Below are 15,185 nucleotides of genomic sequence, written 5' to 3'. Positions count from 1 at the left end.
ACAAGAGAAGCCACCACAATGAGAAGCCCACGCATCACAACAAAGAGTAGCCCCTGCTCGCCGCAACTAGAGAAATCCTGTGTGCAGCAACGAAGACCAAACACAGTCAAAAATAAATAAATGAAATAAATACATTTTAAAAATAAAATAAAATAAAAAGAAGTAAAGGGAGCTATAATGACAATGACTCATCAAATAGGGAATATCAGTAAAGAGAAGGAAATTGCAAAAAAGAACCAAATGGAAATTCTGGACTTGAAAAGTACAATAACCAAAATGAAAAGTCCACTGCAGGGGCTCAATAGTAGATTTGAACTGGGAGAAGAAATAATCAGTAACCTGGAACATAGACTGATAGAGATTATGCAATCAAAGAGAAAACAGAATGAAACGTGAGATACCTGTAAGTATTCTAACAAACACTAATGGAGGACTAGAAAAGAGGACAGAGAGAAATGAGCAGAAGAAACATAAAATGTCTGAAATGACATAGTAAAGTGAAAGAAATGGGATAAAAATTGATGAATAAAAAGAAAAGCCAAGGGCTTTCCTGGTGGCACAGTGGTTGAGAGTCCGCCTGCCAATGCAGGGGACACAGGTTCGAGCCCTGGTCAGGGAAGATCCCACATGCCTCGGAGCAACCAAGCCCATGTGCCACAACTACTGAGCCTGCGCTCTAGAGCCCGTGAGCCACAACTACTGAGCCCGCATGCCACAACTACTGAAGCCCGCGCGCCTAGAGCCCGTGTTCCACAACAAGAGAAGCCACCGCAATGAGAAGCCCGCACACCGCGAGGAAGAGTAGCCACTGCTCACCACAACTAGAGAAAGCCTGTGTGCACCAAAGACCCAACACAGCCAAAAATAAATTAAAAAAAAAAAAAAGACCACAAGACAAAAAAAAAAAGCCAGAACATCCTATTTTTGACTAAATTTTATAAACCTTCAAAAGTCTGCAAATCAAACACTACCTTACCTTTTTAAAAATCCACTACACAATGTGACTAGGATTTTTAAAAAACAGCTTTTTGATATGGAAAACTTAAGGGTTGTGATCCTGGAATCTGAACTTTCTAGTGGATATAATGATTCTCTAGGTGATTCCAATGTGAGTAATCCAAACCAATACTTCTCAAACTCCTCAAACATCTCCTGCATAAGAATCACCTGGAGGGCTTCCCTGGTGGCACAGTGGTTGAAAGTCCGCCTGCCAATGCGGGGGACACGGGTTCGTGCCCCAGTCTGGGAAGATCCCACATGCCGCAGAGCGGCTAGGTCCGTGAGCCACGGCTGCTGAGCCTGCGCATCTGGAGCCTGTGCTCCACAACGGGAGAGGCCACAACAGTGAGCGGCCCACGTACCGCCAAAAAAAAAAAAAGAATCACCTGGAGAATCTTGCTAATTGATCTTGCAGATCAATTCAGTAAGTCTTGGTTGAGGCCTGAGATTCTGCATTTTTCTCAAGCTTCCAGGTGATGCTGATGATTCTGGTCCAAGGAGACTCTTACTAATCAAACCGATTCATTGTCGCACAGCTAGGAGTGGGACAAAGAATGTGAATGGCTGTGCCAATGTAAGTTGGTGGCAGTAGTGCTGGGACTGAAGGAGCAGCCTGCATTGTCAGGAGATAGGTTATAGACATAGGAATTAAGTAAACAAGTAAATATATTTAGCAAAGTGGGAGATGGGTCCATATCCACTAAAAGGACTCATTGAGATTTCTAAGTCCATGTAGGGAGAGTATGAAATAATCCGGGAACACTTTGTATCGGAAAGAAAGTACACTAAGAGTAAAGGCACAGAGTTACCTTAAAGCAGCTTGCACTGGCCAAATCTGGACAATTTAAGTCCAAAATAAATAATGATAGAAACAACAGCTGAAAAAGCTCCAGAGTCTATACAAATATAAACAAACAAACAAACAAACAAATGGGGAAGAAGGCGAAGCAATACCTTACAGCAGAATTTATTAACACAAATACAGAAGGAATAATGCCATTAGAAAATCACTTGCCAACCATGACGGATTCAGGAAATAATTATCAAAAGATGCTATAACTAGTGGGTGAAATTTTAATGAGAAATAGGATATTTACATAGTCTCAAAGTGTCTCCCCACAAAACACTTAATAACTTTACATTGAAGAACCTGAGAGATGTTATCTTACCAAATAATAAAAGTTAACTTCACCAGCATGGTTTAAATAGACATCATATTCCCCTGATGTGATGCACTGAGAAGAACACAGCATCACTTCTGTGGTGTTCCTGCACAAAATATATATCCTAAATCCACTCATGAGGAATCCTCAGATAAACCCAAATTGAGGGGCAGTCCATGTTATAACAATCTGCTTCAGAAATGTAATGGATGAAGAAAGACCACAGTACTATTCTAAATCAAAGAAGACTAAAGAGATAGCAAGTAAGTAACTAAATGTATCATGTGATCTTGCATTGGATTTCTAGACAAGAGAGAACAAGTTTTTGTTGTTATTTTACAAAGGGCATTATTAGGACAATTGGCAAAATTTGAATGGAGTCTATAAATTACAAATGGAGTCTAATAATTAAACTATAAATTAGCAGTAATATATCAATGTTAATTTCCTGATTTTGATGTATATACTGTGGTTATGTAGGAGAATGTCCTTGTTTTCAGGAAGTACATGCTGAAGTGTTTAAGAATAATGGGCATAATGTCTGCACTTTACTCACACATGGTTCAGAAAAAAATACATATATTTGTGTACATGTGTGTATAAAGAAAAAGAATAAAAGGCAAATATGGTAAAAAATGAAACACTGAGGAATCTTGGTGAAGGATATATACAAGAACTTCTTTGTACCATTCTTCTAATTTTTAAGTTTGAAATTACTTCAAAATAAAGTTTAAAAACTAGTATAACTTGGGATTTCCCTGGTGGTCCAGTGGTTAGGACTCCATACTTTCACTGCTGAGGGCCCGGGTTCAATCCCTGGTCGGGGAACTAAGATCCCACAAGCCATGCAGCACAGCCAAAACGATAAATAAATAAAAACTAGTATAATCTAAAAATAATAGTCAAGGATAGGGAACTCTCTGGATTCTGACTCACAGATTAATCATTCCCATTGCTCAAAAGTCATCTCACTTCTGCCGGTAAATACAGAATATTTTAAATCTTTAGGTATCAATATTCTTAAAAGATGAGACTCTCATTGTATGAAGGCAGACATTTACTCTATAATCCTCTCTTCTGATAATTCATAAGGCAAACCCTATCTTTAAAATTTGAGAAGTTTTGGACTTTCCTGGTGGCGCAGTGGTTAAGAATCCACCTGCCAGTGCAGGGGACATGGGTTTGAGCCCTGGTCTGGGAAGATCCCACATGCCGCAGAGCAACTAAGCCCATGAGCCACAACTACTGAGCCAGCATGCCACAACTACTGAAGCCCGCGCACCTAGAGCATGTGCTCCGCAACAAGAGAAGCCACCACAATGAGAAGCCTGCCCACAGCAACGAAGAGTAGCCTCCACTCACCGCAACTAGAGAAAGCCCGCGTGCAGCAACGAAGACCCAACACAGCCAAAAATAATTAAAAAAAAAAAAATGGAAAGTTCAAAAAACACTTGAGAAGTTTGATGAGTTATGTAGTAGATTAGTAATACTTTCAATATTACACAAATTCTCTGTTCTACCTTGAAGATCAGCACCACAGACATGTGACCTAGGACTGTTAATGAAATGTGGCCCTTATGACACACATTAAAAAAGAGAAACAACAGATGGAAAAATTGGTTAAGTTCAAAAAAAGGCAAACCTCAGTAGACATAAACTGGGCAAGTGTGTATTGCCAAAGACATACTAATTTTTTTTAGCATTATTTATAATTTCAAAACTTGGAAAGACAATGTAAATATACTATTAATAGATACTGCTTGTAATATTGAAATCAACCAAAATACCTATCAATAAGGTTGAATAAAATTATAAATTTTGAAAAAATATGAGTTAGATTTGAATATACTTTTGCATTGCTGCTGTTATAGACTAAATGCTTCTGTCACCCCAAATTCATATTTTGAAATCCTAACCCCTGAAGTGATGTTATTAGGAGATGGAGCCTTGGGAGGTGCTTAGGTCATGAGGGTAGAGCCCTCATGAATGGGATTAGTGCCTTTATATGAGAGAACCCAGAGAGAGCTCTCTTTTACTCTGCTCTTTACCATGTGAGAATACAATGAGAAGATGGCCATCTGCAAACTAGGAAGCAGGCCATCACCAGACACTGGATCTGCTGGCACCTTGATTTTGGACTTCCCAGCCTCTAGAGCTCCTTTGCCCTAATTATAAAATATGGAGCACTATGCATGATAAGTGACAAAAAAAATTAAAGTTTACATCTAAGATTTGTATACGCACAGGAAAAAGTCTAGAAGAATTTACACCAGTCTGTCAAAAGGAATTACGCGTGGTTATAGGGGACTTTCAATTTTTACTTTAGGTACTTCTTTATTATTTAATTTCTTTCTTTTTTAATCAAAAAGCATGTATTAATTCTGATTCAAAAAATAAAGGGGAAAGAAACTTACTGTCACTGGTACATAGGAATAAGTTGATCCACAAAAACATAATGTTATAAAACACTACTTCTTGGGGATAAGGAAAACCCATATTATTACCTTGATTTCTCATTGGAATGGTTAGCAAAGCAAGGTATGGCAACAGCTGAGTTTGGAGGCATAAAGCTGGTAAGCAGAAGTCAGAAAAAAGTGCTTTTGCTGCCAGGCAATTTTCCCGATACTGCAGAGAAGGAAAAACATGGTGAAATGAAAAATAAAAATTTAAATATGGATATTTGTCCCTAGACTAAGTTTATTATATCACAAAGTATGTGGGTTTATATGCTACAAATATACTCTAAGAGTTTACCTGATCAGTCCCTTTTTTTTTTTTGGCCACGCTGGGCAGCTTGATTAGTCCTTTATAACTGTCCTAGCATTATCTAACAAAGCATTTTATCTACACAACTATTTCTCACTTGATATAACAGCAATAAGAACAAGACTTAAGGTAGAAGAAAAACAAACTTAAAAATCAAAGGACTTCTGTTTATGAGCATACACATATCACAAATTATGTGAGGATATTGTTTCTCAATGAAAGAAGGTATTTTCTTCAGTTAAGAGAAGGCACTATGTTACAGTGATGATAAGAGAAGTATGATCTCTGCCTTTCAGGTGCTCACAGTCTTAGATCATTTATATGTAACAAATACGAAATTAATATACATGCTATAAAGCGCAAAGCAAGTCAATAAGGGACATAAATTGCTTAAAAGTAATGAAATTCTCCAAGAAATCCACTGAAAATTTTCTTAGGTAATGAATGATAGGTTCATATGTAGCCATATGAATTTAAAACTGGAAGACATCTTAGAGATGACCTAGTCCAGGGGTCACAAATTCAGATGCTATAGGAGTCAGGCAGTTAATAGAAATCAGTGCAGTGGAACAGCTTGGGGAGGTGGTACTGACCACTCCCATCACCAAGGGGCAGATTATACTTGGCTTGAGTATACTACTGCCATGTAATATATGGACCAGTGTTGCCTTACTTCCAATTTTTTTTTTCAGGAGATTGCAGAAATTCTGAAGCCAGAAATCCTTATCTGAGTTTTAACTATTATACTAGTTTTCAAAGATTGGCAATTCATTTAAAAAAATCTGTGTGTAGGTTGTATTCAACTTGTGAGCCACCTGTTTTTGACCTCTAAATAACTCAATCCTCCATATTTATAGCTGTGGAAAATAATGGCATATTAAGTGAAATAACTTGTGCAGATGGTTAGAGGTAAAGCCAGGATTTATTTTCAACTGAAACGAAAATATAATTACAACTATAGGCATACCTCAGGGATATTGTGGGTTCAAGTTCCAGACCACTGCAATAAAGTGAGTATCACAATAAAGCAAGTCACACAAATTTTGTGGTTTCCCAGTGCATATAAAAGTTATGCTTGGGACTTCCCTGGTGGTCCAGTGGTTAAGACTGCGCTCCCACTGCAGGGGGGCACAGGTTCAATCCCTGGTCAGGGAACTAAGATCCTGCATGCCATTCGGCGTGGCCAAAAAAAAAAAAGTTATGCTCACACTAGACTATAGTCTCCTAAGTGTGCAATAGCATTATGTCTAAAAAACAATGTACATACTTTAATTAAAAAATACTTCATTGCTAAAAAATGCTAACCATCACCTGAGCCGTCATCCAGTCATACTCTTTTGCTGGTAGAGGGTTTGAAATATTGCTAGAATTATCAAAATGTGACACAGAGACACGAGGTGAGCAAATGCTGTTGGAAAAACGGTGCTGATAGACTTGCTTGATGCAGGATTAACACAAACCTTCAATTTGTAAAAAACGCATTATCTGTGAAACGCTTTAATAAAGTAAAGTACTATAAAACGAGGTAGGCCTGTATACTTTGATTCCAATAAAATAGGTATATGCTTTCAATTTTTGAGCGCTTTTTCCTTAAAAAAATAACTAAGCATTTAAGACGACTGTCCTTTTTATGTTTTATCATAGCTCTAAGAAAACTGTGGGCCTTAGCAACTATTTCTCATTAAGAATGAAAGACCATTTTTCTTTTTCAATTAAAAGAAAAAACCAACTTTACTGAGATATAATTCACATACCATAAATAGTTCACTCTTTGAAAATGTACAATTCTTTTTTTTACCTTTTTATTTATTAGAAACCATTGGGGTTTATGCAAGGGTCGAAAACTTGATCCTCCTCCTTGGCAATGAGCAAATCCTCGGGCTTTGTTGGAATGTATCACACCTCTCGTAGATATAGATGTACTATATTCCCTGAGTAAAGAGCGCATCTAGAAAAGGAGACAAGATGTGAAATAAAGAAAATAAGAGATTTATAAAACAGTACTTATTGGTACTACTGACCCCCAAAAAAGGCTAATCATATTTAGTTACTGTATGTTCATGTTTTTCAACCTCACCACGCCCTAAAAATAATAGTGCTACAAAATTTTGAAGAAAATTCAACTGCGACATAATAATCAAACGCTATGAGTGAATATTAACCGGATGTTGGATGGAGGTGGTGGAAATAACTTTAAATACATTTTTGAGATAACTGGGGAAACAGGAATAAGGACAGTATATTATGGAATTTATGTTTATTTTCTTAGGTATGATAATGCTATTGTGGTTGTAATAGAGCAATGTCCTTATGCATGCTTAAGTGTTAAATGTTGTGATGCTACAATTACTTTCCAATTATTTAGCCAAAACAAGTGTGTCAATACAGATTAAGCAAATGTGGAAAAATGTGAAAAACTGGTGAACAAAAGCTAAAGGTATTCAGGTATTCATTGTGTATTCTTTCTATTTGTCAACAGGTTGGAAAATTTCAAAATAAAAAAGAAGCAATATAAAAAAATTAAGCAAATGCAACTGCTGAATAATGAAACTCTAAATATATAACAGAAACTGTATCATAACTGTTTAAATGATGGAAATATGGCTAGTGTGACCAGGGAACTGAATTTTTTTTTTTAATTTTTGTTTTGGCTGTGCTGCGTTTTAGCTGTGGCATGTGGGATCTTTAGTTGCAGCATGCAGGCTTCTTAGTTGCGGCATGCATGTGGGCTTCTTAGTTGCGGCATGCCTGTGGGATCTAGTTCCCCGACCAGGGATCGAACCTGGGGCCCCCTGTATTGGGAGCACAGAGTCTTACCCACTGGACCACCAGGGAAATCCCTGAATTTTTAATTTAATTTAAATAGCTCCAAGTGTCTAGTAACTACTATGCCAGTCAGAGCAGAGTTAAACTGTTAAGAAAAAATACAAACTTTATAGTGAATAATTTCAAATGTGCAAATAAATAAATTTAAAAACCATCAGAAAGTATAGCAAGAAACACAGGGGACTTCCCTGGAGGTTCAGTAATTAAGATTCCACACTTCCACTGGAAGGAGCATGGGTTTGATCCCTGGTCAGGGAACTAAGAGCACATGCCACGCAGCGTGGCCAAAAAAAAGAAGAAGAAGAAAAGATAGAGGCACAGTTCCTTTCCTTCTGTCTACTTTTCAATGGTTGTCAAGTTTTCCGACTATGTATTAGTTTTATAATCAGAAAATAACTTTAGAAAAAATTAGTGTATGTTATCATAGAAAAATCAGATTCACTGCTGAAGTTTCACTGGGTTGGATGAATTAATTTTGTCATAGTTATTAAGAAGTTACTTAAAATAATGTCAAATCGGGCTTCCCTGGTGGCGCAGTGGTTGAGAGTCCACCTGCCGATGCAGGGGACACGGGTTCGTGCCCCAGTCCTGGAAGATCCCACATGCCGTGGAGTGGCTGGGCCCGTGAGCCATGGCCACTGAGCCTGCGCGTCCGGAGCCTGTGCTCCGCAATGGGAGAGGCCACAACAGTGAGAGGCCCGCGTACCGCAAAAAAAAAAAAAAAAAAAAAAAAAGTCATATCAGTATGAAAAAAAGTAAACTTTCTTTCTCAATTCTGAGGAAATAGTCATAAACAAAAACATTTAAGTCAAATGGTCTTACATTCCAGTCACCACTGAGGATATCTGCAAAACTCAGAAATTCACTGGCTCTCACAAGATCATCCACTTCTGTGAAGAAATCTATGTAGTTCTGATGAAGATATAAATTAAATAATTCTCCTGGCATGTGTGACATTTCTACTACTTCCTATAAAAAGAAGTATATATAATTTTGGTAAAAATTCAGTGGTCATATTTATATGGACACATATTTAATATTAATAGTATACAGCCTGTAAATAGTACTAAGTGTTACCTCAGGTTGAACAAGCAATGTATCCCGCTCATACTCTGATAAATGAGAAGGCAATCGAGGTGAGCCTAATTCTGTTACAGATGCTCCTATTAAAAAAAATGTCTGGAGTTATTAAAAATAACACCACCTTTATATAATTATATAGCACCTCTCATTTGAAGATTTTTCAACAGTTGGTTTTAATGTTTAATCCCACTCATAATCCAAAAATACTCTAAATATATTTTTCTGCTATGTCTTTCTTAGGCCCTGCCAAAGAGTATCTGACCTAGTCCTAGCTCTTTCTTGTAACTGAACCAAATATATGACATTTAAAAAAATGTATTTTATTTCAATTATAAGATAATAACAGATTTTTTTTAAATGTATAAGGTTTTCTTACGTTTACAATATAGTATTTTCCCCAAAGCTCTGAAGAGAAAAAGAGAAACATCTTTGCCACCAATAGCTTGGACCTCTTGATTTTCAAATATCCTATCAGGTTTTTGTCTTCCTTTTGATTTTGACAGCACAGCATCTGATTTTAATGAAGACGTTCGTTTTTTCCTTGGCCATAAATTGTTCTTTCCTAAATAATATACACCCAAGAAACAATATTTAAAATAAAATTAAAATATAAAAATTAAAACTGAGAACATTTCAGATATAGTTACACTAGGTATTTTAATTTAAATGTTTTTCTAATAAATAATTATGAAGTATACAGAGTCAGAGTCCTCTTTCAGTTACTAAACTATTAAAACGAACTAAAATGTCATCTAAAAGTACGTCATGACACAGATTTCAAATTTTCACATACACAATGACATACTCTAACATAGTCATATCACCTTGGTTTCTCATGGTGTTAATGGCAAGGTACTATTCTTGCTGCATGGTATGTACTAACTAATTTAGTCCTCATAACAACCCTATCAGAGGAGAACTATTATTATACAGAGTAAAGAAATGAGACGTAAAGAGGTTAAATAACTGGCTAAAGGTCAGCAGGTAGTAAGTGATTTGAATCCAGACAGTCGGGTTCTGCAATCCATGCTTAACAATGATGCTATATTACTTCTTTACTGATTTGGACAGTCTCCAATTTATGAATATGCCCGTGTTCAAATTTCACTTGGAAATCTACTTTGTAAAACTCAGGGACTCCCTGGTGGTGCAGTGGTTAAGAATCTGCCTGCCAATGTAGGGGTTCCATCCCTGGTCTGGGAAGACCTCATATGCTGTGGAGGAACTGAGCCCGTGTGCCACAACTACTGAAGCCCGGGTGCCTAGAGCCCATGCTCCGCAACAAGAGAAGCCACCACAATGAGAAGCCTACGCACCGCAACGAAGAGTAGCCCCTGCTCGCAGCAACTAGAGAAAGCCCGTGCACAGCAACAAAGACCCAACGCAACCAGAAATAAATAAATAAATAAATAAATTTATAACAAAACAAAAACAACTCAGAATGCATGACTTCAGAAAACCAGCCTGGAGTATTAGAAAAACACAGGATCTAGGTTTGAATCCTACTATTGTCTATCTCATTAGGCTGGTCTGAGAATTAAATGAAAAAAAATATAATTGCTAATACAGTTCCTGACCCACTATTATTTTCTTCCCTCTGAAATTTCTAAGCTCAGAGCAATAACGTTATAAATGGTAGTTAGGATCCCAAACTGACCCATCCCTAATTCTAGTAGTGAACCTAAGCACAATTTACATTTATGTTTCTACAGCAAGAAGCAGAATTCTGGTTTCAGTTGTGTTAAGATGTCTATTTCTGTAGAGTTATTTTGAAAAACAAAGATGTAACTAAATGAACAGGTTACACTTGTGGGTAGAAACTAGGATTTCACATGGATTTTGAGAGCTCCAAAGAGCTTTTAATTTTTTAAGGTCAATTCCTCAATGTTAAGCATCATGTAGGTCACTTGTTAAATGTTTTCTGATGAAAACTGTATGCAGTAAACTATGATCATTAAGAGCAAAAATTAACTCATCGCTATTAGTGGGGCTCTTTACTATAACATGGCTAGGGACCCCTTTTATATATTAACAAGTGGAAATGCATTTGTTAAACATATCATATATGAACTATTATTAAATTCATTAACAGCTGGCCATTTGAGCACTGAATGTGTGTCAAGCACTGGAATAAACACTCTACAAGGATTACCTCACTCTTCACACATCTCAATCAGACAGGTTCTCATATAAAAGGTGAAAAAATAAAGGCATGGAAAGATTAAGTAACTTGCAAGATTCAGTCACTGAAAAGTGGCAGAGCCAGGATTTTCTCTCAGGAAGTCTCATTCCAAATTAACTTTGAAAGGTAAAGTGGCAAACCACGTAAATAAATCAGCTTTTGTCTCAGATATATAAATATATATGGTGACACATTCATAGTGGTGTGTGTATGCATGTGTACATACATAATTTTATTACACTGTCTCAATAAAAAAATCGTAAGTGGAGATAGGTATATACCAATTTTAAGTTAAAATGTTTAGTTTAATTTCATTTCATGAACAATTAAGAAAAAGTTAGTCACCTATATAATACCATAAGAGTGTATATTTTCCAGTTACCTGTTGAAGAAGAAAACTGGAGGCTGTTTATTGCACTTCTGATATCACCAGAACATCCTTGACAGAGCAACTCTAGAGAAGTTTTATCAGGGACAACAATCTTTCCTCCATCCTAAAATGAAAAAATTAAAATTAAAAAAGCTATTTTCTAAGCAAAAAACAAACAAAACCACCTATTTTCTAAACTTAATGGAAGTATAACAGAATCTTTCCAATTTGAATGCTAAAAAGCCTACATGTTAAACGACAGTCTGCTTATGAAGGTACAAGTGTCAATGACATCACAGTTTAAGGTAAAATTTCAAGGTTATAAAATATCATTTTACTTTTTTACTTGGACTAGGTTATATTTTGAAGTTCTCTCTCTTTTACTATATACATACATATATACAAATATAGATAAACACACACACTCACACACATATGCATAAATACGATATATCACCTATCACACCCTTGGTAGATCAAGTATAAGACAAGAAAAACTTATCCTCTCTTCCCCCTCAGAAACTCCTAATAGTTTACTGACAACATAACTTAAGCTGAATTCATGTGATTGTTCATAGATGATCCCATTTCAGCTCTTGACAGAAAAACAGTACTGTGCTATGATCTTCAATATATTTTTAACTTTATTAACTAAAGCTGTTTCAAAAGTTCTTTATGAAAGTTATCCTTTTGCTCTACAGATCCCAACTTTCTAACATGTGTTAACATTTTAGGAGGAGCCTTTCCAGACCACTTTTTGTGCACACGTATCTGTAAGTAAATATAGTATCTGTAAGTATATTCAGAGTTAGTTTTTTAAATATAAGTGGGATCATATCATATGTATTATTCTATGAATTAATACCATTCTTTGTGATCTTTCTATGTTAGTACCTTTAAGTCTATATAATTTTTTAAAAAATGTTATGGGTAGACAGTAATTTAACTAGTATTTCCCCCAATGAAGGGACATTTACATTGTTTCCACTTTTTTACTATTCCAGACCTATATATATACTATATATACAGCTGACCCTTGAATAATGTGGGGTTAGGGACACCAGCCCTCCCCTCACAGTCAAAAATCCAAGTGTAACTTATAGTTTTCCCTCTGTAGCCGTGGTTCTGCATCCTCGGATTCAACCAATCATGGATCAGGTAGTACTGCAGTATTCACTACTGAAAGAAATGCACATATATGTGGCCCATGCAGCTCAAACCCATGTTGCTCAAGGGTCAACTGTATACCTTTGCCAACATGCATGAACATTTCTGTAGAAGCAGAGGGCCCTTCAAAGTGTCTGTAACATTTACCAGTTTTATTTTTCCTAGCAATGGTAGGTGAGAGTGTTCATTTTTCCATATCTTTGGCAACCCTGTATATAAATCTTAAATTTTTTGTGCTCTGATATGTGAAAAATGTTACCTGGTTTAAATATGAATTTCTCTGATTACTATGTAGGGCTGAACACCTCTCATGTTTACTATCCATTTGTATTTCTTTGTGTACTGGCTTCTGTTCTTAGCCTTTTTTTTCTTGTAGGCATATTTTTATGTATTCAGGTATCAGTGGGGCTTCCCTGGTGGCGCATTAGTTAAGAATCCGTCTGCCAGTGCAGGGACACAGGTGCGAGCCCTGGTCTGGGAAGATCCCACATGCCGCGGAACAGCTAAGCCCGTGCGCCGCAGCTACTGAGCCTGAGCTCTAGAGCCTGCAAGCCACAACTACTGAAGCCTGTGCTCTAGAGCCTGTGCTCCGCAACAAGAGAAGCCACTGCAGTAAGTCCGCGCACCGCAATGAAGAGTAGCTCCCACTTGCCGCAAGTAGAGAAAGTCCGCACATGGCAATGAAGACCCAACACAGCCAAAAGTAAAATGAATAAAAAATAAAAATATATATTCAGGTATTAGTGCTTTTCTGTTAAAAAACTGCAAATATTTTCTTTCATTCTCATGCTCGTCTTTTATCTTTACCATGCCTTCTGTCATTTACTAAGTTTTCCATTTTTTTTGAAGTAAATCCATGGCTTTTAGGTTTTGTTTCTTGCTTAGAAGACTTTCCCCCAACCCAAAGTATTTTTTCCTAATACTCTTCTAATTTTTGTATTTAAATCTTTAATCAAGGTTTAAATTATTTTTGTGCATAGTATGAACTAAAGAGGCAACCTTATGTTTTCCTATATGAATATCCAATTGTTCCAACACCAGTTGTTAACCATAATAATCTACTCTCCTTCCCCAGTGATGTAAAATGCCATTTCCATTATATAAAAAATTCCCATTTACACATACTGATCTATTTCTGTGCTGTCTTCTCATTTTATTCTTCCATTTGTCTATTACTGTGCTAATACCACACTGCTGTACTTCCTAGAGTTTCATCATATTATGTTCCAATACCTAGACAGCAAGTCTCTCTTCATCACTCTTTTACAAAATTTTCTTGCTCATGCCTTCTCCTCCAGATTAACTTTATTTTTATTGGGAATACGTTTACCTTAAAAATTGTTTTGAGAGGAGTACTTGTTTTTGAAAAATTCTAGATATGGATTACTTGCCAGTAAGGAAATATAATTTGAAATTATAATCCTTGGCAGCTGAAGAAAATACTATGGATGTTAATTACTGTGAACATGGCAAATATGGCTAAGATGTATGATCAGCAGTTCCTTCCACACTTTACATACCTAATGATATCAGAAAAGACTAAAGATCTTTCTTCCTATGAATACAGAGAAACATTTAGACTTAAAGAAAAACACTTAAGATATTCAACACTCTTTCTTATTATAACTCATTCACTTAAGACGTCAACACTCTTCCCTAATATAATTAACTAAGCTACAGAATACCAGAGATTAAACTCTCCTTTAAATCTTCTTATACTATCATTATCATCCTTGGAGACTCCAGACAGTATCATAATATTTGATTTTCTTTTTGATTTATATTTACATGTAAATATTGTGCTTGTTGCTGCTCCTTTTATGTAACATATCAATGATGATATCAAAAGTATACTAGTTCTAAAATTCTTGCTGGTCAACTATTTAAGGTAAAGCACATTAACCACATGACAAAGAAGTTATGGTATCTCCTTTTACTAACTTGCTAGAGTAAATGCCATTTGCAATTTAATGACTTAGTCTAAAAAGAAGTTGTGAGTAATGTGATACAGTAGTATGATGCTGACTATTTTTATTTCTTCAATGTTTAATAAATATTTAAATATAGTTTATAATTATCATGCTTATAGTAGAAAACAGAGATTTTTTTTCAAAAAGACAATAAAAAAATCACAAGTCATCCTACCATCCAGAATAACACCCAGCATTTTTATGTATTTCTTTTAGTATGTATAGGTTTATGTATATATGTGCATTAATACATACACATAATGCATTATACATAATGCATTAATACATATACATAATGCATTATGTATATATGTGCAATAATTGTGTTGTCATTGACAACTGTATGTTTTGTTCTAGCACAGTGAATTGGAGTCAGAACAAAACTTAAACTCATCTGATACTTAATAGTCATGGAATATTATTCGAGTTATTTCCCTCCAAAGTTCAGCTTCCTTACCTATAAAATGGGGATAATTCTATATGGTTGTGGTGAGGGTTTAATAAGATCAGGTATGTAAAATTACTTTGCATAGGGCTTGACAGATATATCAAGGGCTGGAAACATCATTTCTATTGTTAGAATTATCATATAACTTCACATCTTGTTATTTTTAACTTGACATTAAATTGTATTTCCCCATGTCACTGAATATTTTCAA

General features: G+C 35.9%; 1 protein-coding gene across 6 annotated transcripts in view; it reads right to left on the bottom strand.

Annotated features, from left to right (window-relative positions):
- The window catches only part of RAD17 (RAD17 checkpoint clamp loader component), a 31,631-nt gene that overhangs the window by 3,819 nt on the left and 12,627 nt on the right, over positions 1 to 15,185 (bottom strand). For 3 of the 6 annotated variants that reach the window (XM_060143066.1, XM_060143061.1, XM_060143063.1), the window contains 6 exons: positions 11,402 to 11,513; positions 9,214 to 9,399; positions 8,832 to 8,917; positions 8,577 to 8,723; positions 6,727 to 6,876; positions 4,667 to 4,787 (listed from right to left, as the gene is read on the bottom strand). In XM_060143066.1, coding sequence (XP_059999049.1) covers positions 4,667 to 4,787; positions 6,727 to 6,876; positions 8,577 to 8,723; positions 8,832 to 8,917; positions 9,214 to 9,399; positions 11,402 to 11,513 — 802 coding nt within the window. The remainder of the gene's footprint in view (positions 1 to 4,666; positions 4,788 to 6,726; positions 6,877 to 8,576; positions 8,724 to 8,831; positions 8,918 to 9,213; positions 9,400 to 11,401; positions 11,514 to 15,185) is intronic. The other 3 variants (XM_060143067.1, XM_060143065.1, XM_060143062.1) reach the window with 2 other exon arrangements.

This window comes from Lagenorhynchus albirostris, chromosome 3 (assembly GCF_949774975.1).
Source record: "Lagenorhynchus albirostris chromosome 3, mLagAlb1.1, whole genome shotgun sequence".
Taxonomy (NCBI): Eukaryota; Metazoa; Chordata; class Mammalia; order Artiodactyla; family Delphinidae; genus Lagenorhynchus; species Lagenorhynchus albirostris.
The sequence above is the reverse complement of the archived record's forward strand: the minus strand, read 5'-3'. Positions and strand labels throughout refer to the sequence as shown.